The sequence below is a fragment of the Ictalurus furcatus genome, chromosome 9 (assembly GCF_023375685.1).
Source record: "Ictalurus furcatus strain D&B chromosome 9, Billie_1.0, whole genome shotgun sequence".
Taxonomy (NCBI): Eukaryota; Metazoa; Chordata; class Actinopteri; order Siluriformes; family Ictaluridae; genus Ictalurus; species Ictalurus furcatus.
The window spans coordinates 21,268,103-21,294,634 of record NC_071263.1 but is presented as its reverse complement, the minus strand read 5'-3'; the positions used below and the strand labels follow the sequence as shown (position 1 = coordinate 21,294,634).

The 26,532-nt window shown below is 38.8% G+C and overlaps 2 protein-coding genes across 4 annotated transcripts; one reads left to right on the top strand and one right to left on the bottom strand.

Annotated features, from left to right (window-relative positions):
• Positions 1-1,537: 1,537 nt before the first annotated feature.
• rps6kl1 (ribosomal protein S6 kinase-like 1) lies at positions 1,538-12,601 on the top strand. Of its 3 annotated transcripts, none has more exons than XM_053632932.1 (11): positions 1,560-1,593; positions 1,790-2,105; positions 3,857-3,981; positions 4,339-4,431; positions 7,062-7,109; positions 7,981-8,113; positions 9,224-10,480; positions 10,629-10,718; positions 11,480-11,562; positions 11,779-11,874; positions 11,958-12,601. In XM_053632932.1, exons 2-11 carry the CDS (start codon positions 1,970-1,972, stop codon positions 12,066-12,068), a joined length of 2,172 nt encoding a protein of 723 aa, XP_053488907.1. In that variant the 5' UTR covers positions 1,560-1,593; positions 1,790-1,969; the 3' UTR covers positions 12,069-12,601. The 3 variants fall into 3 exon arrangements, 2 of the variants coding, with proteins under 2 accessions (XP_053488907.1, XP_053488906.1); XM_053632931.1 differs by having other exon boundaries at positions 1,563-1,675; XR_008386768.1 differs by lacking the exon at positions 11,958-12,601 and having other exon boundaries at positions 1,538-1,675; positions 10,658-10,718; positions 11,779-11,833.
• A 480-nt stretch (positions 12,602-13,081) lies between these two features.
• Positions 13,082-26,386, bottom strand: dlst (dihydrolipoamide S-succinyltransferase). Its single transcript, XM_053632933.1, has 15 exons — positions 26,219-26,386; positions 23,958-23,991; positions 23,736-23,775; positions 23,569-23,630; positions 20,053-20,127; positions 19,895-19,950; positions 19,696-19,804; positions 18,595-18,765; positions 18,363-18,442; positions 18,066-18,163; positions 16,840-16,970; positions 15,303-15,376; positions 14,824-14,907; positions 13,961-14,128; positions 13,082-13,854 (listed from the first exon to the last, which is right to left on the bottom strand). The coding sequence occupies exons 1-15, from the start codon at positions 26,279-26,281 to the stop codon at positions 13,720-13,722; spliced, it is 1,380 nt and encodes a 459-aa protein (XP_053488908.1). The 5' UTR covers positions 26,282-26,386; the 3' UTR covers positions 13,082-13,719.
• Between the last annotated feature and the right edge of the window lie 146 nt (positions 26,387-26,532).

Below are 26,532 nucleotides of genomic sequence, written 5' to 3'. Positions count from 1 at the left end.
TGTACATGGGATGAATATAGCCTTAGAATAAAGGCGCTTTAGATTACAGAAGAAATGTAAACACTGTCGGTTTTCTTGTACTGAATCATTGTGTGATCCGTTTGAGTGTGAGGTGTTTTTAGCATGATGTGATCGCTGATTAATGTGTGATTCTGGTGTGTGGATGATGTGATGCGATGTGATGAGTGTGTGTTTGGGCAGTGTTATTGGTCTTTGAAGCTGCATTGCGGTCCCTCCCTTTCCCATCCGCCCAGTGCTTTAAACACTCTGATACCTGCCACTATTCTCTCCAGTTATCCCCTTGCAATGTGTGCTTTTTATGCTACACTGTTGATTATTACAGGCTAAAATAGTGCCGAGACAGTTTTCATGTCCAGACAAACAGCCTGGTGTAAACTTGTCTAGGGTTATATTCCAGATGTCTCTCTCTGGTGTGGAGGAAAACGATGCTTTCTGCACATTAGGTACTAGTGCACTAGGGTATATACAGTATACTATAGAGAAACATTTGGGATTCAACTTGTGCTATGATTCAAAATATGTCGCTATTCGCTTTTTTATAATCCACAGGAACTTTTTTTTGTAACCGGATAAGACGTATACTTTCCTCCTTTCTTTAAAAAAAACTTGTCAAGTGGGAAGAGGTATGAAATGGGTAAATATTGTGTTTAAAGGAATTTTATTCCATAATAATGTGTCCTCCTGGAAAACTCTGCAACTTTTGCTTGTTATACATAAGCTAATTGGGTTACTGAAATAAAAATGTCCAAACATTGTAGCCTATAACCAAATTCCCAACTTAATATCACATTGAACAAAATAAAAGTTATAAATTAAATTGTTCCAAATTTATGAAAAAAAAAAATCTACATTTTCCTATGGGTTTAAATTCGTGTATTCAGACTTTAAATTAATGAGTATATTTCAAAGCTTCACCCTAGCTAGATGTCACTTCCGGTGGGGGGGATTACCAGTACAGTCATTTAGTTTGAATAACTAACGTCTTTGTGACAAGCTAATAGCTACATATCTACAATATCTGTAGAAAAAGGCAATACATAACTGACATAGCTCTGAAAATGGCTGTTCACTGACCGCACTTTTAAATAGTTTGTTTGGTTTTCAAAACAGTTGATACCTCCTACAAGTCTTGTTTTGCTTTGTGACTATTTACGGAAAATGCATTAAGCATTTTAGATGACTCGTCTAAGAGGACATGAGTCATGTCATATTTAATACCTTCCTCATGCCACTGCTGAGTTTATTTTCACTCTGTGATCTGCAGTGCAATGTGCAAATGCTGGACTTTTGTTGAATATTAACCATTTTTATTTATTCAGATGACTCAGATATGGACCACCTGAGCTGAGAGACGGATTAGATGGCTCTGCTACAGCATGATGTCTTTTTGTGATGGCGTTCAAGGGCAAAGGTATGTTTGTGAAGAAGTTTAGTCATCCTGGTCATTTTTGGTGACGTCTGGCTGACGGAACTTGACGTTTTATTGCTCATCAGAGCAGTAGAACGGGATTCAAGCCAAAGTCCAGTTCCCTGGACTTATTGCAAGACAGTCACATGGATGATTCACTCACTGTAGGTTTAAATGAAATTAAAAGTGGTAAAACGGATTATGATGACATTTTTGTAGCTAGATCTGAATAATGCTATTGTTAATGTAAGTGTTGTGTGAATAAATCCACATTTGTAGCTTACTATTCTTTTCTGTAGCTCTTTTTCTATCCATAGTATGTCTTTAAAAGTAGTCATTTACACATTTGACTCCATTTAGCAGGGGGACAAGGAAGGAGGGAGCAGTCAGTGGAACCCTGGTGTGTGAGAGAAACTGATGAAAATGGTGGAATGGTCACAACCCAGACATGCAGCTCGTCCATGTAACTGCACCGCATATAAATGGTTTCTGTGGACTCTAGTTCCATCAGGACTTCAGCAAAGTTAACCCTAGGCAGACATGGCTAAAAGAGACTATCTGGTGGATGCGGCCAAGCAGATCCGCATGGCCCTGGACAGGGAAGTCAACGAGGACTACGAAGCTGCATTTAGCTACTACAAGAATGGTGTGGACCTGCTGCTGAATGGAGTTCAAGGTAATATGCTCTATGTATGCTTTTAAAGTCGTATTTTGCCTCTGTGTGATCGAAATAGGCCAAGGGATACTACACAGGGTTTTTTTTAGGTTGATATTTGACCATCATTTCCTGTTCTTGTTCACATGAAGGCACCTGGCTGAGCACATTTCATGCCAGTGTTTTATAGGTGAAGTAAAACAATATAGATGGAACCTTGAGGAACAACAGAAAAGGAAACTATAGAGAATATCAGTAGAAAGTAAGCAAATTGCTGTAATCTTTTGGTTAGTGTGGTGCAGCTTTTGTATAAATTAGCCAACATGTAAGGAAAGTTACAAAAGTGTGAAAAAACTGTAATAGCTGAGAGAAAACAATCAGTCCCTCCAGGATTTTATGATTTTGCGATCGAAGATATTAATGCAATTTCAAGTGAACGCCGCGACATTCGGAGGAGCTTGCAATATTTCAAAATTACCGCAGATTATCGGCAGATTTGGGCCAAGACGCGTCATGTGACATCATCAAAACGCGCATTCAGCCAAAGCCCTCTTCGATTCGTGTGTCGAACATGAGTACAGCTAAAACGTCTCATGTACCAACAAACATCACTGTGAAATAATTCCATATAACTGAATTTTCGCCAATTCAAGAAGTAAAAACTCCACAAGTTGCAACGCAAATTTTTTTTTAAAAAAGCTGCAGCAAAATCAAACATTTTTGGCTGCAGCAATCACAGAAAAACTGTGAAATTCTGACATTATGTGAAATACATCACTGCAAAATGACTCTATATTTATATTTATAAATATAAATATTTATAAAGTTTCAATTAAATGTTACTTCAGTTAAATCTGACATTTTCTGAGTACTAAATTGATCATTAGTTATCACATAACTGCTGACAGGTGAGGTTGAAAATGCTTCGATTTTCTACTTGATTTTGATCTTAAACAGCTTAATGATAATAATTTTATTATAACAATAATAAAACACCCTTAACTGTCTGTATTCGCCTATGTGATACCATTAATTTCAGCAAAAACAAAGAATTCAAAGACAAAATATTAAACCGTCCTGTCCCTCATTCAATGCATTATATTGTATAATTTTTTGAGCCCCCCAAATATTTCTATTTGCAGCAAGCACCTCTAACTCAGCTTCACAGAAATGAATTATTCCTGACTAGATTGACTTCCTCAGATCATGTAAATAGTGTAATCTCCAGAATGCATTCCTTTCACTGGCTCACCGTTGCAAGATCATCATTAGGATAGGTTTCGTCTTCATACGTATTGGAGGGTGCATGGGGGCATGTTGTATGCATCTGATATGTAAATAAGAGACTTGAGGATGGGAGCTTGCATACACAGTTAAAACTGATCCATCATTTGAACTCAAATAATTGATGTCATGGGAGTGTTTCATGAATCAGATGCATATTTGTTCATGTATCAATCCATTGGCTCAAATCTGTGCTCAGTTCTTCAAAACTCTGATGAATTAGGGCCATTGCGGTTGTGCAGATACACATTGCACTTGTGAGAGGTCTTGACTATCCTGGCTGAAGAATCTTGTCATGGTTTGTTAGCATAGTGCTCATTTGTATTTTGCAGGCTTCTGAGATATCAGAAGGTCAATCTTGGCATAACAATTAACAAACAAGCAGCCTGTCACTAATACAGCACAATGATTTTAAAGGCACTGAGTATGAAATCAGGTATCCATGTTTAGGATTTAGGAGGTTAAACGGACTTTTCTCTGTTGTTTAGTGGATCCAAATAAAGAAAGACGTGAGGCTGTGAAGCGGAAAACCACTCAGTATCTGAAGAGAGCAGAGGAGATCTTTAACTCTCATCTACAGTACAACTTCAGCAAAGATACCACACAATTAGGGGTATGTGAGATTATCTTAGCCCAGCTAATTGATTCACTGGAAAACTGGCTAGAATTTTCCAACTTATACAAATGATTGTTGCTCATGTTTCCTCTGTCTGTTCCAAACACAGACCTTATGTTCCTGTTTTTATGAGCTATTACTATTACTGCCCCCCCCCCCCCCCATTCCTGGCTTATCTTTTTGTATTTGCTTTACTTTAACATGGACAAGAATGTGAGTAGGCTTGATTTTACTCAACTTTAGGCTCTCGGTTGTTGTGTGATCCCCAGAATCCCCTCAGTAGCTTTGAGGTCATGCATGGGCTATAAAACGGCTTTAGATCTGAAACACTTAAGACTATATTTTGGTCAGCAGGGTTACAGCAGCTTAAGATTCAGGTCTATCAGACATCTGAGCTCACCCGTGGAGGACCTGGAGATGTGTAAGGTGGTGGGGATTATTGATAAGGTAAGAACCAAATCATTTGTCATGTTGTGTGTTGTTTAAACACCTGGTGATTTTGTGGTGTGAACTGAAACCAATGAAACGTTATTTTTCTAATATTGTTATGTGTGGGCTGTATGACGAAAACAGAAGTAAAACAGGTGTGAAACAGGGCTGTGGGTTTTTTTTTTTAAACAATAATGTTTGAGTGCTAATTTTAACAACTGAATATTAAATCAAAACTGACTTAACTTGAGTCATCACCAGCATAGGAGGCATAAATGAGTATTAATAATATCATATTATTACTAATAATTCCAGTCATGAGTAGACACAAAGTACAAAGGTCAGAATATGTGCAAAGCTTATATTTGGTATTACAGGGTGTCCCAAAGTCTCCATATACTGGGGACTATGTTTGCCAGCACCACGTCGGTTGTGTCTTCATCAGTGGATGTTTTTTTTTGTGGTCCGCAACACTTCCAGTCTTTTTTAATTTAATAAGTAATAAGTTTGGCAACAGTATGATCTGTGTGATGTGTTTGTCATGTTTCCTGTTAAAGTCCATCACAATCTCGCTACAGCTTCCCGATCTAGCCATGAGAATGATTTCAATATGTTCTTCTTTTGTCTGGATATATGTATATATACAGTGCCCTCCAGTAATATTAGCACCCTGCTTTTGATCTTTTGTTAAAAAAATTCACAAAAATACTCTACTCTCATGGATATCAAACAATTACAAACACAACACAGGTTTATAAAAAAAAATCTTTGTTAAATATATGTATGTAACAATTATTGGCACCCTTTTAGTCAATACTTTGTGCTACCTCTCTTTGCTAAGATAACAGCTCTGAGTCTTCTCCTATAATACCTGATGAGGTTGGAGAATACATGGCAAGGGATCTGAGACCATTCCTCCATACAGAATCTCTCCAGATCCTTCACATTTCGAGGTCCACGCTGGTGGACTCTCCTCTTCAGTTCACCCCACAGGTTTTCTATGGGTTTCAGGTCAGGGGACTGGGATGGCCATGGCAGGACCTTGATTTTGTGGTCAGTAAACATTTTTGTGTTGATTTTGATGTATGTTTTGGATCATTGTCCTGCTGGAAGAGCCAACCATGGCCCATTTGAAGCTTTCTGGCAGAGGCAGTCAGGTTTTCATTTAATATCTGTTGATATTTGATAGAGTCCATGATGCCATGTATCCTAACAAAATGTACAGGTCCTCTGGCAGAAAAACAGCCCCAAAACATTAAAGAGCCACCACCATATTTAACCGTGGGCATGAGGTACTTTTCCATATGGCTACCTCTCTGTGTGCGCCAAAACCACCTCTGGTGTTTATTGCCAAAAAGCTCTATTTTGATTTCATCTGAATATAGAACCCGATCCCATTTGAAGTTCCAGTAGTGTCTGGCAAACTGAAGACGCTTGAGTTTGTTTTTGGATGAGAGTAGAGGCTTTTTTCCTGAAACCCTTCCAAAGAACTTGTGATGATGTAGGTGACTTCAGATTGTAGTTTTGGAGATTTTCTGACCCCAAGACACAATTAACTTCTGTAATTCTTCATATGAATTCATAGGGGTGCCAATAATTGTTGCACACATATATTTAACAAACATATATATTTTTTTTTTGGATAAACCTGTGTTGTGATTACTCTCATGGATATCAAATAATTGCAGAGTATTTTTGTGATTTTTTTTTTTAAACAAAAGGTTAAAAAATAAAGACAAATTTTCACAGCCTTCTTTGCTTATATTTACCAAGGGTGCCAATATTAGTGGAGGGCACTGTAAAATGAAAGCTTTCTTTTATTAAGATTTATTCAATCTCAAAACCTGCACTGTTACATTCACACTAATAACTCTTTTTTCCTGTAGTTTCTATTTTTGCTTCCAAAGTGAGTGGACAAATATTGGAAAAAAGTTTCACCTCTGTCTGTTTTTTCATTTGTTGGGGAAAATGTCACATACATAAACTCATCATCACGGAGTTTGAGTATAAATTTTCTTTATTATTTACAGAATTTTTAAAAGACATTTTGTCTTAGTCAAATGGTTGGAGCACATGGTTAGTTAGATCTTTGCTGACACCCGTCATGCGGCACAGCTGGAACGTTTGTACTGCTAAGCAAGGCTTTTTCAAATATTCCTCATGAAGACATTTCATAAGGAAGTTACCACTGTAATGTTCTGCTTAAACATAACTCATTTTCTGGGGGTCATGATGGCATAGTGGTTAGCATGATTTACATGTTCTTCGGGGGTTTCCTCCGGTTTCCTTCCCCAGTTCCAAGACACGCGGCATTTCTAACTTTCCATAGTGTGTGTGTGTGTGTGTGTGTGTGCAGTTGTGCCCTGCAATTGGTTAGCACTTTGTCCAGGTTGTCCCCAGCCTCATGTCTCAAATTCCCTGGGAAATTCTCCCCGTGACCCTGTATCAGATGAATGATTGGATATCACATTTTCTAGCGCTGTATTAGACAACAAAATTCCACTTTAATAAAACCATAACTGGTGCAGTGGAGGAAAAAGCACTTGGACTGTATCATGATTAACTACAATGTTTCCATCTTGCTTCTTACATTATATCATGTGCCAATGTATCGCACTCCAGATGCTCATTTGTGCTTGTGTTTGTAGGTTCTGACTGTCCAAAACCTGATTAGCAAGGAGACATTTGTGATTAAGGTAGGTATCTTGCCATGTCCTGATGCTATAACTGCAGAATAAAGGCAGAATTGCCGTCTGGCCAGAACACTGATAACACTGAGGGGAAAAACTCTCTCGTCTCGTCTCGGCTCATGAAGTCGTCATTGATCCAGTTAAAAGCTTTAGTGCATCTTACTCCAAACCATCTCATGTTTCTAAAACCAGAAACAAGGTTTCGGAAGTAGACAGAGTAAGCAGACATGGCTTGGAAATAATGCTTTTATTGTACAAGCAAGGAATAAAACAAGATGGGATGTACCGTTACAGGAAAATACTCTGCTAGGCTAGCATCCTGAACTTGATTATTGCCATATAGCAGAACCATTTTGAAGTGATTTATTCATTCAAGTCCGTGCTAACAATTTTGTATTAAAGACACATCATACGTTTTTAATGCTTATATTGATGCTTATTGTTGTAGTAAGCTTTTACTAGTAAGTTCCTGTTTGCACTTACATTACAGCAGCTATAAACAGCTGTTTCCTCACTAGAGGAAAGACAAAAAAGGCTTGCCATGTTACCCAGAAACCTGAAGACTTTCCTCTGATGTGGAGCATCTGCCATACAAGTCCCTGCCATAACGTCTTCTTATAGAAATGATGTATTAATATCCAGCTGTGATTTGCCTTGCAGTAAGGATTACTGTCAGAGTTGCGGTTATAGAAAATTAATCAACACCTTCTGACCAATCAGAATTGAGAATGGTCTAATTATGTTTAATGAACAGCTTTATGAAATACATATTTCCCAGATGTATTTTGGTTTAGGTTCTTTATATTAGTTGATGGCCAATTTTTCATAGCTTTTTTTAGTAACACCAATTACGTATATAATTCCTCGTGTCCTCCAGAGCCTGCCTAAGTCCAGCTGGGAGAACCGAGAGCGTTCCACCATTATCCCTCAGGGTGTCCCGTTCATGGTAAAGTTACTGAGGTACTACGTCAGTGAGGACTCTGTGTTCCTGCATCTAGAACATGTTCAAGGTGAGCTGAGAAAACTGCTGCACTAAGCCAGATTATACATTTAATACAAAGAGCCGGATGTTTATTATACAGAGTCGGTGAAGTACTGCCAACTCAGAAATACACTGAGAGTATCGACCTACATTTAATCTAAAGTCTTAAATTTGGCATGTAGGCCTGTAACAATACATTTGTTGGATGATATATTGTCCCAGAAATAATTGCACTAAACGATTTTATTGTCATTTTAAGACCATTTTAAGCCACTAATATAATGATAATATAATAGCATAATAATGCAAGTTTACCCTTTCAAAGAGCAATGATTTTTTCCTTGTTAAGAAATATTCAGACACTGAAATTGGAATGTCAAAAAATTGTTTTTGTTTTCTGACAAAAATATTAATGACATTTTGTCACTGCTTCATGTCATATTTATTCATTTTAGTTAATTTTACTCTGACTAAAATGGCACCAATTAGTCAATGGCGTTGACGAGAAAATTCAAAAATTAAACCAAATATTCACACATTTGATATATTAACTTAAACATGTATCAACAAAAACATGATTGTGGTTGTGTGTACTGAAACGGACAGATTAAAGGCTCAGAAAACCGTTGCAGGTGTGAGTTAATTAGCTGATTAGAGATCTTCTCAGGTCGACATTTCTGCATTATAAATTCGTTATTCTAATATTTTGAGATAGTGGATTTTTGATTTCCATGAGCTGTAAGCCGTAATCATCAGGATTAAAACAAAAAAAGGCTTGAAATATTTCACTTTATGTGTAATGAATCTAGAATATATGAAAGTTCCACTTTTTGAATTAAATTACGGAAAGAAATGAACTTTTCCACGATATACAAATTTTTGAGATCCACCTGTAAACAACTAACTCAATAGTTAAGTTTTATGGATTTTGTTCTGTAAGTTTAAAAGGATAAATAAGTGCACACTGCTAATATAGCAATATCATTATATAACCTTTAGCCATTAGATGTGAATTGAATTGCTGTTCAGATGGAACTTCTCACACTTTATATTTCTAAAATAACAAACACATGAATAACAAATGTGTTGTAAAATTATAAAGAACATGAGAGACCATGAATTGTTTGTCTGTGTTCAGGTGGAAAGCTGTTCTCCAAACTGCACCGGGTCAGAAGTGAGGTAGCCAGAGAACATCCAGACTGCTCCACCCCTAACCAGCACAAGTTCCAGCTAAAGAACAGCTACACCTCGCCTGCTCTCACCCAGCTGTACCACATGAATGGAGAACACCACCAGGGAAATACCGCCGTATTTCCTGAGAGAGAGAACTTGGAAGGCTTAGAAACGGACACACTGTCTTTTTGGAATGAGGCTGAGCATCAGCTCGACAGCTGTGGCACACACTCATACTGTGAGGAAACAGGATGCCTGCAGAATTCCCGGTCGGAAAAGGCTGAATTCCAGCAAAAGCAGTCCTCTAACCTTTATGCAATAAGGACCGAGTCTTTTTCCAGTGCTAATCCTGGTGGTCAGCAAGATTGTCTTATATCTCAGGACAGTTTTCCACTTCCTGTTCATCCCTGTGTGATTGTGGATACTCGAGATCCACTCAGTGTCACGACCGATCTTTTAGGAAATGACGTCCATATTGAGCGGATTGACTCGAGCTTAGATTTCGATAAAGTATGGACTGCTGTACCAGCTCAGGAACTGGGTTTAACAGGAACTAGGTCAAATACAGACATTCTTGGAATCAGTAGTGCACCTCAGATCACACTGAGCTCTTTATTTGACACCACACAGCCAACTCTGTGTAGCACGGTCAACGTCCTTCCACAGAAAGTTCGTATAGTTCCCAACACCCTGCCTTTATCCTCACAGAATCAAAAACAAGATGACATTACTCATGGAAAAACTGAGAGCTCCCAGTGTATGGCAAGCTTAAGCTCAGGAAATTCCCAAGCAGGCACAGAGTACTGCAATGGAACGCGATCTACTGTGGAAAGCAAACTACTGAGACCTTTCGCCTTGGACTTCATGACAACAGCTGCTCAGGTGAACAATACAAGTAAAGACGTGGAAAGAGAGTCTGTGGAGGCTGGAGAGGAGACCTGGGAACTCCTTAGCCCACTGTGCTCAGATAAAACACAAGATACGTTCTTCACTCCTCACTCTTCTCAGGAGGAGCAGCTTATAGAAGTCGACGGCTGGTGTCACTTGCCTCAGTTTAGGACGAGGAGCCAGAGTGTGAAGCAACAGTCTGGTCGATGGGGTCTTCCTGAAGGAAAGGTGCGAATGTGGGGAGCGCAGATCCTGTTGGCTCTAGAGATTCTTCATGAACAAGGCATCGTGTGCCAGGATCTCAACCCCAGGAACATCCTGCTCAATAGCAATGGTGAGTGTGTGACTCTACAGTAACACCAACATCTGCATAAGGATTTATTTTATATTATTACCATGGTCTTAATTGCTTAATACTGACATGAATGAAAAAGCTTATTTCACTGGTTTGTGCAACAAATAATGCAGTGTATTCTGAATAGGAAATGTGTGTCTGACTTACTTTGGACAGTGGACGGAGGTTCAGTCGGAAATTAGTCCTAAAGCTATGGAGGAAATGTACTGTGCCCCAGGTGAGGACACATAAGAACAATTTCATATAACTGAAAAACAAAAAAATCAGTTATTTTAAATTTCATTATTAGGGATGGCTCAATATGGGAATATTTGTTATGTACATGTCTGCCAGTGCTGGGGCTGATCCTAATTAATACAAATTTATAAAATGTAGAAATTATAATTCAGTCCATCTATAGATATCACACGTTTTTGCAGAACATATTAGACCAACCATTAGGAGAATACATTTAAAAGTCTAGTTTACTGACCAGTTAACTGGTCCTTAAATGGGTTTAGATAAAATGAAGTTAAAGCAGCAATGCCTAACCATTCTGATCTTCCAGAATTCAATAAATATGATGCCGAATATCAGTTTTTTACACAATGATTATGCAATTATTGCGTGTCCTTATTTACTATTTTCTGCATGCATTTACTATTATAAAAAGTACTTACAAGTAAGCTGTACATCATGACCCTGACTGGTATGAAAAGCGTACTGAATGATTGAATGAAACTCAGGAAAAAATTCTGTATTTATAATATAAATAAATAAATAAATAAATAAATAAATAAAATCCCACTAACATCAAACCAGTGACTTTGAATTAGAGGTTGTAATTGTTATTAAACAAACAAACAAAAAATGTTATAAGAAAATATTGCAATACCTGCAATATCTCAGAAGTGTATTATGACATAATGAATCATGGCATTGGTTTAACAGTCACATTTCCCAGCCCTAAACTGTACATATCTAATCATTTGGAAACAGAGATTGGGGGCGTATCCAAAATCACAGAGGCGTGTGACTGGTGGAGTCTGGGAGCTTTACTGTATGAACTTCTCACTGGAATGGTAAGCCGAGTCTATATCACTGTATAGTATGATCTTATTAAACTATCATACTAGACTAAAATATAGAAGTTCGATGTGAGCTGAGTCACAATCAAATTCTTAAGTGAAATCACAATAAATGTTCTTGTAGTACACAAACATGGGTCCTAAATGGCCATCCATCAGTTTGTGTGTGTGAGAGAGATTAGAAAAATAAAACCTCTTCTGTGATATCAGCCCTTGTGGCAGTGTCATCCTACAGGTGTACATCCACACACACAGCTACGTATTCCAGATCACCTGAGCACGGCAGCCGCCTCGCTGCTCTCAGAGGTACGTCTAAAGCACACGCGTAACCTGTGAACACGAGTATAGCTTTGCACATAAGGCAGTGATGTTATTTTATTTCCACACAGCTCCTTCAGTATGACGCTGGATATCGACTGGGCTCTGGAGGTGGAGGTGTGAGTGACATTAAGTACCACCCCTTTTTTAACTCTGTTCCTTGGCACACACTGGCCAGTTAATGAATACAGGGTGTGTTATATGATTCCGACACCGAACACCTGTGGTTCATGAGAAGTCAAAGCTCAAACAAATGCCTTTACTGCCCCCCAGTGGTATGTGACGCAAGTACCATGAGGATCTCCAAACCATCAGCTAAACACTAAAAAACAAATAGATACATTTTTTTCAGTCATTGCTGTGGTTATGAAAGGAACTAATTACAGGACCTTACAGCACATGTATGGGGTTATTGTAAGCATATACCTACATCTCAGGCATTTAATTATTGCTGCACCTCTGTATGACAGATGTACAAGTGATATGCAATACCATTACATTTGACCTTGTTTATCAAGCATGTGATGTAATGTCAGTCCATTTTGCCAGTACAGATTTTAATGATATTTTGGACAGTCATGTCAAACATTTGTGCCTCAAATGATTACTGTCTGCATTAAGAATAATTTTTATGCTCATGAAATGAGCTAACTACATTTTTATCCAAAGCAAAAATAATAAGAATTAAAAAGAAAAAAAAAGAAGAAAAAAAAAACTGTCCACGTGTCTTGTGTTTGCTTGATCACCGTATGTGTTTTGCAAAGGATTGTCCAGTTTGGGATGAGACTTCTGCGCAGTCGAGCTAATATACAGCCACGCGTGCATCTCAGAGTGTGAAGATGAAGCACTTATTTCACCACAAGACCCCCTTCTCAGCATGTGCCTAAACTAATAGCACAGCTACCACATCCTGTCTTGCCACTGAAGTCATAGATGAGACACTGGTTTTTGAATTTATGGGTTTTTCCTTTCAGATTAACGCGTGTTAAGCAGAACCATCACCCACATGCATCTACCTTAACCACATGCATGTCTGCTTAAAGTTGATCATCCAAGTAGCAGAAGCAGCGTAGCAGATTCACAATAGCAATAGCCATGATGGTCACTTCAACTTACCAGCTATTAACCTGTAACAATTTTGTTGTTGAAGAAAAAGGATTAGTACGTGAATAAGCACCAGAACATGACGAAAAACCACAATTTATCCATTTATTGTTTAAAAGCTTTTTCCTCCTTAAATATTTGTTTCTTTACACAGCATAGGCAGAATCTGTTCCCAGTGAGTTTGACGGATCTGACCGAGGCATTATTTAAGGGCCATACTGTAAACACGAGTGTGTGTTTAAAAAAAAATTGTGAATGTGACAAAACGGTTTATCTGGTTTGCTGGTCAACTGATTACTACCTCTACAAACAAACACAATGTGAAACATGAGATACTGTCTACTACTGTGCTTGTTTTACCAGTTGGAAACCCGATATTTAGACATATTATGAGCAACTTATACATATATAACTGCATATGTATTATAATGATCATACATATTTCAAGTTAAACAATGGCAAAAAAAAGCACTTATGAATGGCAGGACAGCCTTCTTGCTAAGAAGATGCCAGCTGAGATACCTGTACAACCTGTACACCCTTTCTTCTGTCTAGTCCATGCAAATTTTAACTGTTAACTTCTTACTACTGTCAAGTAAATGAACATTCAGAATGCTTTCCCTATTTAACCACCACAGTAAAATATTGTCGTAAGGATTGTTTTGTGGGAAAATAACCACTTTGTGAGAATCTGAGGAAGTCAGCCATTAATGTGCGCTTTATGACATCTCACATATCCAAGAGGAGCACCCTGGGGTCCTCAACCACAGACTTGATCTTGCGTAGGAAGGTGACGGCCTCTCTGCCATCGATCAAACGATGGTCATACGTCAGAGCCACATACATCATGGGCCTGACCTCAACCTGAGAATGACAAGAGACATTGTGAGGCAAAGAAAAGTCAAAAAGCACCCCCACTGTGACTACTGATGGATAGTACAAACTGAAACGCAACAAACTTATAACTAACCTTGCCACCAACAGCCACTGGCCTGTCAAAGATACCATGCATGCCCAAAATAGCTGACTGCGGTGGGTTGATGATGGGTGTGCCGAAGAGTGAGCCGAAAACTCCACCATTACTGATGGTGAATGTGCCACCATCCATATCCTCCACTGCCAGCTCGTTCTTACGTGCCTGTGAGCCAAAATATACAAATAAATAAGTATGACAAATCTAAAGCTCCGTTCTAGGACTTTAAAGGGCAAAGTTTAAAGCCACCAAAAACCACTTGTTTTTTCCAGATACTACAGTATGTGTCTGAGTTCCCCACTTTTAACCATCTGCTTAACCCTAAATAGAACTACTAAAAAACAGGTCATATCAGAAATTTGTCTAAAAACGGGGTTTTGGTTAGTTGTTCCATTTAAAGCATAGCAGGGTCTGAGAACAGTTTATTTACTCTGAAGCCCATGTGCTAAGAGTGCACCCAGTGTAGTCTAATGGTACAAAGTAGGGCTAGGCGATATATCGATATAATAGCGATATCACGTTCAATAATTAAGCGATACACTTTTCTGAGATATCGCTGGTATGGTGATGTATTTTTTTTAATGTTTTTTTTAGTTAAATCGTGCTGAATGGATGCCATTGATTTGACAAATTTTTATAAAAACTTGACCTTTGTAAGCATTAATGGTTTATTTGTTTATTTTACTAGTGTTTTGCAGATGTTTTGTTAGCTCAAGTATCATATATGATATGATATTTTTGTCATATCGCCCAGCCCTAGTACAAACTGCACTAGAAGTATGAAAGTATAAAGATGATGGCTAATATATTTAGTCAGAACATGAAATGTGTTCAATTTCAGACAGAATAATGGCTCCTACCTTTTCTCCCAGCTCATTTATAGTTCTTTCAATGTCTGTAAAGTTCATTCCTTCCACACCTCTAATTACTGGCACCACTAATCCCTGTGAAGATGAGATGAGAATACAGATGAATCAGAATCAACTTTACACTCATGTACAAATTTTTAATATGGTGTGTACTTGTACATTGAGTACTAAACTAAAACTTCCAGGCTCAGAGAAATTAAAATGCAATCCACATGAGAGCAAAACTTCAGCTTCCAGCATGTCAGTCACTGCAGGTCTCAAGACTAACTGGGCTTCATTTGTACTAAAGTGGTTATAGTACAGTGCTGCAGAAATGCATCGTGTTCACTCTCATTTACAGGAGTAACATTACCCAGTTGGACTAAATGCACTTATTCACTTGTCACTTTACATCATTACAGGCTGTAAGAGTATGCTAATGCTATCCGTTACCAAATTATTAGGAGAAAAAGACCAGCTCCAGAAATCACCTTTGGTGTCGCTACTGCCACACTGATGTCCACATAATCTCGGTACACAATCTCTTTGGTTGTGTCATCAATCACTGGGGAAAAAAACATCAGTCAAAATGTTCAAATGGTTGTCTTTAAGTAGCTCATTGTCCACTTTGATCTCTAAAAACAAAGCATTTTCATTTTGGACTTGGAGTATAATTTTATTAGCTGTGACAAACTGAATGAATCATATAACAGTGACAGGATTTGAATAGGTTTCTAATATTCTTCTTTTACCAATATTTCCAAAACAAATTGTATTCATAATTTCAGTTTTGACTTCCCAGCAGGGTTTTGTTGACACACTACAGTTTGAAGTGATAAAAACACTTGAGTTGTCTGAAACCGTTATAAATATAAACAATGTATCAAATTAGATATTACTACATAATTTTTTTTAAATGTATAGATATAAAATATATATATATTTAAAAAAAAAAAAACAGCTACAGACTGACTGCCTTTTTTCACTGCATTGGGTTGTGGCTCACTACTTAAATATAAAATCTAGATTAAGTGTGGCTTGTCTATGTAGGCCAGGTTTCTGTGGTTCTGAAGGAAGCAGGAGGGAAATATAGTTTATAAATCGTGATCTTAGATGCAGAGAACACAACCTCAATAACCACATATACTTGCTAGTAGTCAATTGTGAGGTGGTGTCACTAAAAGCATGACTAGCTGGTGCTGGAGGGACATACAGTTGTAATTATTAAATAAAATTATTCAACCCCCATAGCAAATCAGATTTATTGTCAGAATGTATAGATTTTCAGCTGTTTGCAATGAACAAATCAAACAAAAGCAATTGAAATAGTTCCAACACGACGAATGCTTTGAGTGGTTTCCCCAAATTCAACTGAAAATGCAACTTATAATGACTTCCCCAGTTTCAAAATTATTCAACCCCTTCATGGCAAGCATCTTTAGTACTTAGTAAAACACCCTTTTGCAGTTATGACCTGCTGAAAACGAGATGCATAGCTTCTGGCAGCATTTGTGAAGAATCTTAGTCCATTCTTCATGAGCAGTGGCCTCCAGTTCAATAATATTCTTACGTTTGCGTGCTGTAACCCGCCGCCTTCAAATCCCACCAGAGATTTTCTATAGGGTTCAAGACTGTGACGGCCCTGTAGAATCTTCCAGGACTTCTGCAACCAAGCCTTGGTGGAATTTGAGGTATGCTTGGGATCATTGTCCTGTTGGAAGGTCCAATGATGCCCGAGCTTCAGCTTCCTCACAGACGGCATGACGTTTTCATCTTGCCTGTTTTGCATATTTGTGCTGTTGTGAGGTATTCTATTCAGGGGCTTGAATAATTGTGAAACTGGACAAGTCATTATAAGTTGCATGTTCAGTTGAATTTGGGGAAACCACTTGAAGCATTCGTTGCATAGAACTATTTCAATTGCTTTGGTTTGATTTGTTCATTGCAAACAACTGAAAGTCTGTACATTTTGAAAAACAATGAACCTGATTTGCAATGGGGGTTGAATAATTTTGATTGCAACTGTACCTGCGTTGACTGATGGCTGGTCTACCAAAGCATAGGCAGCTGCTTTCACAAAAGCAGACATGAAGCCCAGTTTGATGCCGTGCTTCTTGAGGAAAGCATCTTTGTAGACCTTTCTCATCTCTGTGATGTTGCTGCAGTCAGGGACAAAGAGAACAAAATAAGCAGGGAAAACAAGCAACAGATCTCTAATCAAAAAGTGATACCCAATTTACATTCAATTCAAAAGCTGCATGTTTTTGTGCACATTTTTTACACAAACATTCCAGGGAAGTATTCTTTCAATACGTAGGTTTAGTAGTTGCTGCAGACTGCAAAACAAAATCTTTTCCAGCAACAACAACCTTGAAGTGCTACAGCAGGGATTTTATTGACAATGGTTTGCGTGTATGATAAAAATGGTGCACTTGCCCAGCGCTTTTTAATTGTCTGTTTTCCTGTCTCCAACTCCGCTTAAGCTCTAGGGTTTCTCCGCTAACAGAATTAGCACCGTCCCAAGACACACTCTCTCCGAGAAAGGAGAGAAGACAAGATAAAAATCTTCACTTTCTAAACCTTTCAAATCTTATTGGCTTGTCATAAAAGCCCATAACATTGCAGGCAGTCTGCTCTCTGAGGGCTGCTCTCGGGGGAGAGCTGGGCAGATGCTCTCGGCCCCTGACCGGCCGTGCTTCTTCGTCTCTGCACTAACCCTGGCCTGCGGAGTCTTGCTCCATCCCGTCGATACCAACTAGATTTGCGCGAGTACGAAACCCCTGTGTAGCCGAAAGCTGACACCGCCATTTGCGCCGGGGAGAAATCCTCAAAGTGTCATCTTCTGAAGTGAGGGTCTGAGGACATTAACGTTTCCTTCTAAATTAATAAAGCACGTTTTACCCAAATCTTATCTTTGTTTTTACCGACATTAGTACCAAATATTTACATTCCAGGCTTTAAATGGGCATCGGGTTGCAAAAAGCTCTTCCTGTAGGCCAGATTCCAATCTATAACCATTTGTGTTAGCATTGCTGAGGTTCTAATCAAGTTTAGGCAACAAACAGGACTTTCACCCCACCATTACAAGACTTCACTTTCTCAATATTATTGACCTGAACTCAGTTTATGACTCAGAGCCTCTTCTCAAATAAATAAATAAATAAATAAATAAATAAATAAATAAATGTTCTGTCCCTTTAAAGAAAGAAAGAAAGAAAGAAAAAAACAGATTTGGAATTGGTGACTAATCTGACCTCATGTCCACCTCATTGAAAGTCGTCAACATGGCACAGGTGTCCTGAGCTTCTTTAAGCCTCTGAGCAATCCTCAGCCTCATACGATTCATCTTAACCTGCAGATTTAAAGAGAATGTAAAATATCTGAATTATTACACGGTTTCCACCCCAAACACACAGTTTCTCTCATTTATAAAAAGCATTTTTGGACAGTATGTCTAGACTCCAGTCTACAAAAACCCTCTGTAGGCTTGCTTCTCTTTAAAAGCGTGATACTGCTTGATAAATAATGCCACCCCCTCAGTAGTCACTTACCCTGTGCTCAGAGCGCACGCCCTTTGCTCCAGCGCCTGCAGCAGGGGCAGCAGGAGCTGCAGTGGGCTTGATGGCTGAAACTTCAGCAAAACGACAAACATGTATACTGTGTCAAGACACTGCATTCTGTGTTTCATATCTTACAATTCAGCGATATAATCAAGCCAAGGGTAAGCAATTCACTTCCCTTATAAAGCCCAGCAGCTGAATGAATGATGTGTGTCTGGCTCACCTGGTTTGGAAGTGGCAGGCTGTGCTGGCACGGGTGGTACTGGGGGCATGGTGGTTGGGATGGACCCCACCGTAGCAGCAGTAGGAGGTGGAGGCGGAGGAGGCGGAGGAGCCGCAGCTGCTGGGGCCTCGGCTGCTGGAGCGGGGGCAGCGGCTGCCTTGGGAGCGCCGGCTGAGGAGAGCATGAAACCACAGAACAAGGCTCAACCTTCACCAGGAAAAGAATACCGTATTTTCAGTATTTGATTTTTTGTTTGTACCAATCTCTCTGTAAATACATCAACTGTGACAAGAAGGAGGAGGCAAGCCAAGTTTTATGACACTGTGCTAGTAACCACACTGAAGGTTCAATTAAAATAATACTTCTCACTTTACTTGTGCGCATATATATATATATATATATATATATATATATATATATATATATATATATATATACATACATATCTTTAATCAGGTGTCCTATGTTTGAATGCACATTTACATCACAGTTCGTTCCAATTCACTAAACTGATTGGACGAGCAGCGTTCCAAGAGTCCTTAAAGTTTTGTATAGCCGCATTGGGACATTTCACTGCGTGTATCACGCTGCTTGTCCGTGCTCGCCACGTAAAATTCCAATTCTAGCGTCAGTTAACTGAGAGCATTACTAGAGCAGAGTCACATCATCATCAGTGGACATGCCGACCAATATATTTTTCACTAATATAACTCCTGAATTAAAATATATAATATAAATAAAGCTCATCACAGGAAGATGAAGAGGAAGAAGCGAATCCAGTTTCACCGGATACACCTTTAACGGGAATGTACAAATCACATCAGGTCTAACCAGCAGCAAGATAGACAGCTAGCTGACGGGTTAATAGTGAGTGCAGCTTCTTCAGAACCCATCTTCATTAGCTGAGCAAAAATAAATATTTGGCCATACTGTGTCCGATACTTGATATTAATTTCTTGTTTAATGAACCGTTGTATAACTGTATACTGTCAATATAACTGTTCTGTTGTTTGTGTGCTATTGCTTAAATACACACACACACACACTGTAGAGGACCAGGAAACCGCTCCAAATGTAATGAACAGACTGTCATGAACTTACCTCCTTTTCTTAGTTTAAATAGAGGAGTGCCTCCCTCCACTTTGCCTCCATCAGGAACCAGGAGCTCCTCGATCACTCCTGCAGCCGGAGAGGGCACCTGCACTGACGTCTGCATACAGACATGGCAAAACACTTATAACACCACCGTCTGGTATGAGAAATGTCAGGATATCCCTGAAAAATATTAGTTTACTTTTACCTTATCAGTCTCAATTTCACAAACCACCTCATCTTCTGAGACGGTGTCCCCCACAGCTACGAGACGAAACAAAACACACGTTAATACAGAGTTAACACCTCGATGCAATAAATGGGGCTCAACAAGATCTGTGGTCAACACAGAAGAAAAACTCGCACCTTTCTCCCACCTCACATCCCCCTCTGTGACAGACTCAGCAAATGCTGGTGTGTTGATAGTAAGTACTTCATTCTCTGCAAAAAGAATAAAAAAAATTAAATAAAGAGGTTAAAAGCAAACAGAGCTGAGTGCAAAATCTCTGTACACCTTTAGTATAAAATGAAGACAAACTATTTCTTTTGTGTCAGATGTGCCTTCATTTTTACAAGCAACAAAAATGATTGAATAGCGTACAAGTCATTAATAAAGAAAATCAATGTCTTCAAACTTGTGCATCTCTATTTCTGAAGATCATATGCCCTCACTGTCCACTTTATTAGGTAATGTACACCTGCTCATTTACACAGTTGTCTAAGCAGCCAATCATGTGGCAGCAGCACAATGCACAAAATCAAGCAGATACAGATCAACAGCTTCAGTTAATATTCACATCAAACATCAGAATGGGGGAAAAGTGTGATCTCCGAGATGTTGATCGTGGCATGGTTGTTGGTTCTAGATGGGCTGGTTTGAGTACTTCATACGCTACAGATCTCCTGGGATTTTTGAGTTTACACAGAATGGTGCAAAAAACAAACAGAAAAACAAAAAACACTGAGGGAGTGACAGTTCTATGGGTGATAAGAGAGGTCAGAGGAAAATGGTTAGATTGGTAACTCAATCACTCTTTACAACCGTGGTGAGAAGAAAAGCATCTCAGCATGCACAAAACATTTAAACTTGAGGTTGATGGGCTACAACAGCAGAAGACCACATGGGGTTCGATTCCTGTCAGCCAAGAACAGGAATAATGCGAACAGACTCGCCGACCAAACTGGACAAGTGAATATTAGAAAAAGAATCATTTAAACCCGGTCTTTTTCCAGTCTAGAACTGTCCAGTTTGGGTGAATCAGTGCCCATGTTAACCTCAGTTTGTTGTTCTTGACTGACAGGAGTGAAACCTGATGTAGTCTGCTGTTGTAGCCCATCCAGCTAAAGGTTTGATGTGTTGTGCGTTCTGAGATGCTTTTCTGATCACCAGTTGTAAAAAGTGCTTATTTGAGTTACTATAGACTTCCTGTCAGCTCAGACCAGTCGGGTTGTTCTCCTTTTCTCCGCACCACTCTGCGTAAACTCTAGAGACTGAGCTGTGTGTGAAAATCATAGGAGATCAGCAGTTTCTGAAATACTCAAACCAGCCTGTCTGGCACCAGCAACCATGTCACGATCAAAGTCACAGAGATCACACTTTTCCACATGCTGAGGTGTGATGTGAACATTACCTGAAACTCTTGATCTGTATGTACATGATTTTATGCATTGTGCTCCTGCCACATGATTGGCTGATTGGATAACTGTATAAATGTGCAGGTGTTTCTATTAAATGTTCTCCAATAGCTTTCATTCCCACATTTGCTTTTATAACTACCTTTAACAGCTTTCATTTCCTCCTTCAGATTATTTTAGCTGGAATATCCGTCCCTCACTTCTCCCTGTCTGTTCTGACTAATCTTTACCCATTCTTCATTGTTATAACTCTGGCACATGCCTAATTCTTCAAAATAGCTCTGGAGGTTGGAAAGGTTCATAGCAGAGAAATATTTTCCTGTGGATTCTGCATTACATTTTAGAGGTCTTACTGTACACCACCATTTTATTTTTAATGTCTTGACATTTTAACATAGACCTACATTTCCTTTTCCATACATTAAGATGTAGTTAATAACAACCACCACATCATTACGATCATCATCATTATTATTATTATTATTATTATCATTATGTGACAATGTCAGGTTACTGCCTTTGCTATAGCAAACACGTGTAGTATTAAAATACTTTTATGTCTCCTGACAGGAAGAAAAGAAAAAAGTAGTCACAACAGATTTGGATTTTTATTTGACATAAAGGCTATCCGTATCCTCCACCCCCTTGTGATGTTGTAATGTTGGATATTACACCACATCCACTTCCTTTTTTCCCCTTTCCCTCATTGTTGGTAATTGCCAGGTCACGCCAGGAGACCAAGCTTCATACATTGATTAAAAACACAAGATATGAGGTCATAAACTGGATTTACTAACTGTACTAATTTCAAAAGTGTGAATTCAGCTCCTCAAATGCACCTACAAACCTGATTAAAGACAGATTAAGTTGTTTGAGATAGCTTCATGCATCCTTTTGGCCTTGAAAGAGCAGATATATTCCAGATACATTTCAGTGAGTGAACGCTTGGCCGACGCGAATGGTACAGAACCCTGGCGAGGCCAGTTAAAGGCTCCTTATTTTCTGCACGCAACATAGTAAGACATGCACAGTTTAGTTTAATGTGACTATAGATCACTAAATCAGAGTCAGGAAATCATCAATTTGATATCTCGAGTTCTCATTTTAATACAATTTGGCCATGCAGTGACTTATTTTTGCTCATCTGCCCAGTCTTAGGATAAGCTCATTGGATGATAGTTGAACTACCACCATCCATTTTCGATATCCATATGCCTCTGTACTTCCATTCATTTTTCTGTTTTCACACTGTTTACACTGCTGACTATGTTTGCACAGCACTGGCACTTTAATTCCACTCAAGTCTGCTGCTGTATCTACGTTTTTTAGGGTCGTGTTAATATTGTCAGCAATTTTTTAAAATTATTTTTAATACTGTGTCAAATGCCTTTGATAGTTTTTAATCATATTTAGTCAACCTTATCCTGGTTTTTTTTGTGTTTTTTTTGTTTTGTTTTTTTTTGGGGGGGGGGGTCTATTATATTTTGTCTCCTCTTTTTGTTGTTGATGAAAATAAAGAGAGATTTTGGTAAAGCTTTTATTTGTTAATCTACACTTTAGTCTCATCTTTTTTCCATCAACAATATTGCACCTTGATATAGTCACAGTGTTTAATGCCATCGGTGTTGTCTCATCATCGTCATGGGAAAAAGGTCATCGACGAACATTTAACGAACACTAGTTTAGGGGCAATTCATTTTCTTTTCACACACACACACATAGTTTCATTTATAGTGTTAAATTATACTATAGTATAATTATAACTCTCTATGCTATAATCGGTAATAGATGAATTTACCACTGGGATGAATTAAGTTATCTATCCATCTCTCTATCTATCTATCTCTCCATCTATAAAAACTGCAAGCACAAGGTTAGCACAGCTGGTCAGTTTTGAACAAACCCATAAATTATAAATATCTACAATAATTCTTCTACATTTACGCTGTGGATGGCAATTCCAATATCCCCCACATTCTCATACTCCTCCATGTTTACCTTCATCAACTAATCCAGATTGAATGAATATACAAATTAAGAAAACCTACAACCCCACAAGCACCATGCCTTCCCTCAGGTAAACTAGTCTTGTAAGGTGTCCTACAGGAGATTACTGACTTGTTTCTTAAACAGATGCAGAACAAGCATCGGTTTTAAGAATAACTAATACCAACCGGCTACACATTACAGACACAAATGTAACAAATATCAAATCTGAAACAAAACAGTGTGTGTGAACTGACATACTGTGGGACGCAGTGGTCTTGAAGTATCTGATTTGGAAGATACTGGGCCTCGTCTCAAATTTCCTGCAATTCCGGGGAAGTAATACAAAATTAGAGTGTTCTTTATTAAGGACACGGTTAAAAAGTAGTTCAGCTTTTTAATCTCCTATAGCCTAAAGCAATGCTTACAGATTGTTCCTGACGGTGACGCACTGAGGAGTCGATATGCCTGAAGAACCAAGAATATTTGTTTGCTTACAATGCCAAAAGCAAAATGCACTGTGATTATTTGTACAAATAAATAAATAAACGCTATCAGCTAGTGGAGGAAAGGAGTTTGAATTATGATGAACATTCAAAGTATTATATTATTATATAATAAACACTGTATTCAAGTTAATGCAAACTTACCCGAAGCCGCTCGTCTTGCTAGAACATTGTTACTCTATAAAAACAAATATGACCATACATCAATAATACATATACATACACATAATAAAACACCAGCTACGATGCAGATATTTTCTGAAGCATTTGGTGATAAGTTTTGGTCATATATTTGGAAGAAGAAGGGGGGGAAAAACACTATTTCAAGAGCTATAAGCAGTGAAACTGACTGCACTCAGATATACCCTGTTTGTAAAGCAGAAACATTTTACAGGTTCAAAGATAAATGGCAAAACACAGACACAGCCAGAGTCATTTACCACTGCTGATTGGTGGGAAATGAACTCTCGAAGCCACAAGACTATATTTAACATGCTCAGGTGAAATGCAACCACTGCTGTTACTTGTGAAGAATGAAATTTCACAGTGCATTCTTCTTAATGTAATGGATCCAATACATACCCTACAACATTTTCAAAGCAGTGTACAAATTCGAAACAAACCTACAAATGTTCTCAGATATGTCTCGTGCAGAAGGGATGGCATGTTCAGAGGGTACTGTCACACAGGCGACGATAGACGCCAAAGAAATTCCCATTTTCAGCTGCTTCGGTGCTTTAGATTTAGAGGTTAAATATACAAAAATTACATAGTCCAACCAGAAAGCCTCTCTCTTTCTTGTGCATCTCTACTCTGCATGTTCTCTCTTTCATGTCATGTCTAGATCACAAGAAAACAACTATGTCATGTCTAGATCACGAGAAAACAACTTATGTCATGTCTAGATCACGAGAAAACAACTTTTTATGTCATGTCTAAATCAGGAGAAAACAACTTTTTGTTATGTCTAGACCGTGAGAAAACAACTATTTGTTATGTGGAAATCACAATAAAATGAAGTCGAGATCACAAGAAAACCAACTTTTTGTCGTGTTCAGATCATGAGAAAACAAGAAAGGAAAAACATAACGCACGGTCTCTTCGAGCTTTCTGTATCAAACGGTGAGACACGGACGTTCTTCAAAGTGAGTGAGAGTCGATAAGGATATTTTTTGTTCACGAACATGTTCTGTTTACATTTCACCATTGGCACTACTGTACTCTTAGCTGTCCTGTGAGTTTGGCATAATCCTCTGCTGTCCTCCTATTGGTGGCTTTTAGATGAGCATCATGACAGAGATCACACTGAGATTTAAAAAAAAAAAAATTTTTACATCCCTGACACTGCCAGAACTTTGTCATCAGCTGTCGTTAGTCGCAGTGGCACTAAAACTAAGTCACTTGTGAGCATATGTCACGTTAAGCGTAAAGCCAGTTCAATTAGGTGAACAAAACTGGGGGCAATTTTTACATTTACACCTGGTCATCTACCATATTTCCATTGATTCTACATCCAAAGTAACTTCGGGCATAGTGCTGAGGAACTTGCCCAGGGGTCTAAGATTGGCACTCTGCCTGCTGGGATCTGAAATCACAACCTCCTGATCAATAACTCAGAACTTCAGCCTCAGAAGCAGTGATACTTTATGTAGCCCTACAGGATGTAAGGGAGGGATAAATGGGGACTACTTTTATTACTTCTTTGCGGTTTAAAACTAAACCTGGTGTCATTTTTACTTTAAAATCCCTCAACTTTAACTGAAGTGAGGGTTTGCACCTGGCAGTGTAGAGCTCTAGAAAGCAGCTAGCCTGTTGTCTCTGGAAAAATCTGGGTTATTATATTTCATTAGCTTGGATGACATCTGTGCGAAGTCCCTGTCTCACACTGCAAGAAACAGGCAGATTCAACGCTGCTAATAGGCTAATATGTAGCTAGCTAATGGCTATCAAGGGAATGACCTCGTACCAAAGTCTCCTCTAACATTACCCTTCTCTGAGCTAGATAAATACAATTCTATAGAACATTTTTTTAAAACAACAATAGTTGTTCTTATGGTATGTTTAGGACGTGTACTTGCAGGCAAAATGATAACTATTAAGGTTATCTCGGATTAGCCTGGTTAACTGAAGCAGGATAACATGCTGTCCTTGGTTTGGCACTGAGGCCTAATCAACGCTTTAGCAGTTAGGACTTAATTCCAAATCACCCGCTGCTTCCTATAGAGGTGCACTTCATACGCATTAAAGTACCTACATATGTAGTGCACTAGATGCTTAACCGGAACCGGTTTAGGTTACAGCCCTAGCGCAGTTAGCTTAGCATGACTCGGGACTGGAGTTCAGCTGCAGTTTCGCCGTACCGCTGTACCAAGCGGGACGTTAGCATGGGCGCTATAGCTACGTACCTGTCGGAGAGCAGCGATAGAGCGACCGACAGAGCGCGTGAGACACCGGGAACGAGAGAACATATCGGCTGCACACACAGCGATGACACCCCACACAAAATCCCCACAGAAGGAAAGAACTCCCCGTTCTCTAACCGAGCGGCGTCTCCTGACAGCTCTGCACAGCGCATGCGCATAAACTTCCACGCCTGCGTACCTCGCTGAGATGAACTGCGCATGCGCATCATGTACAGCCATGCCTGCATAGTGTACGAGTTATATTTACTTTCAGTTGCTTGAGTATGAGTAAATCATATAGGTGCATTTCGTTAGTA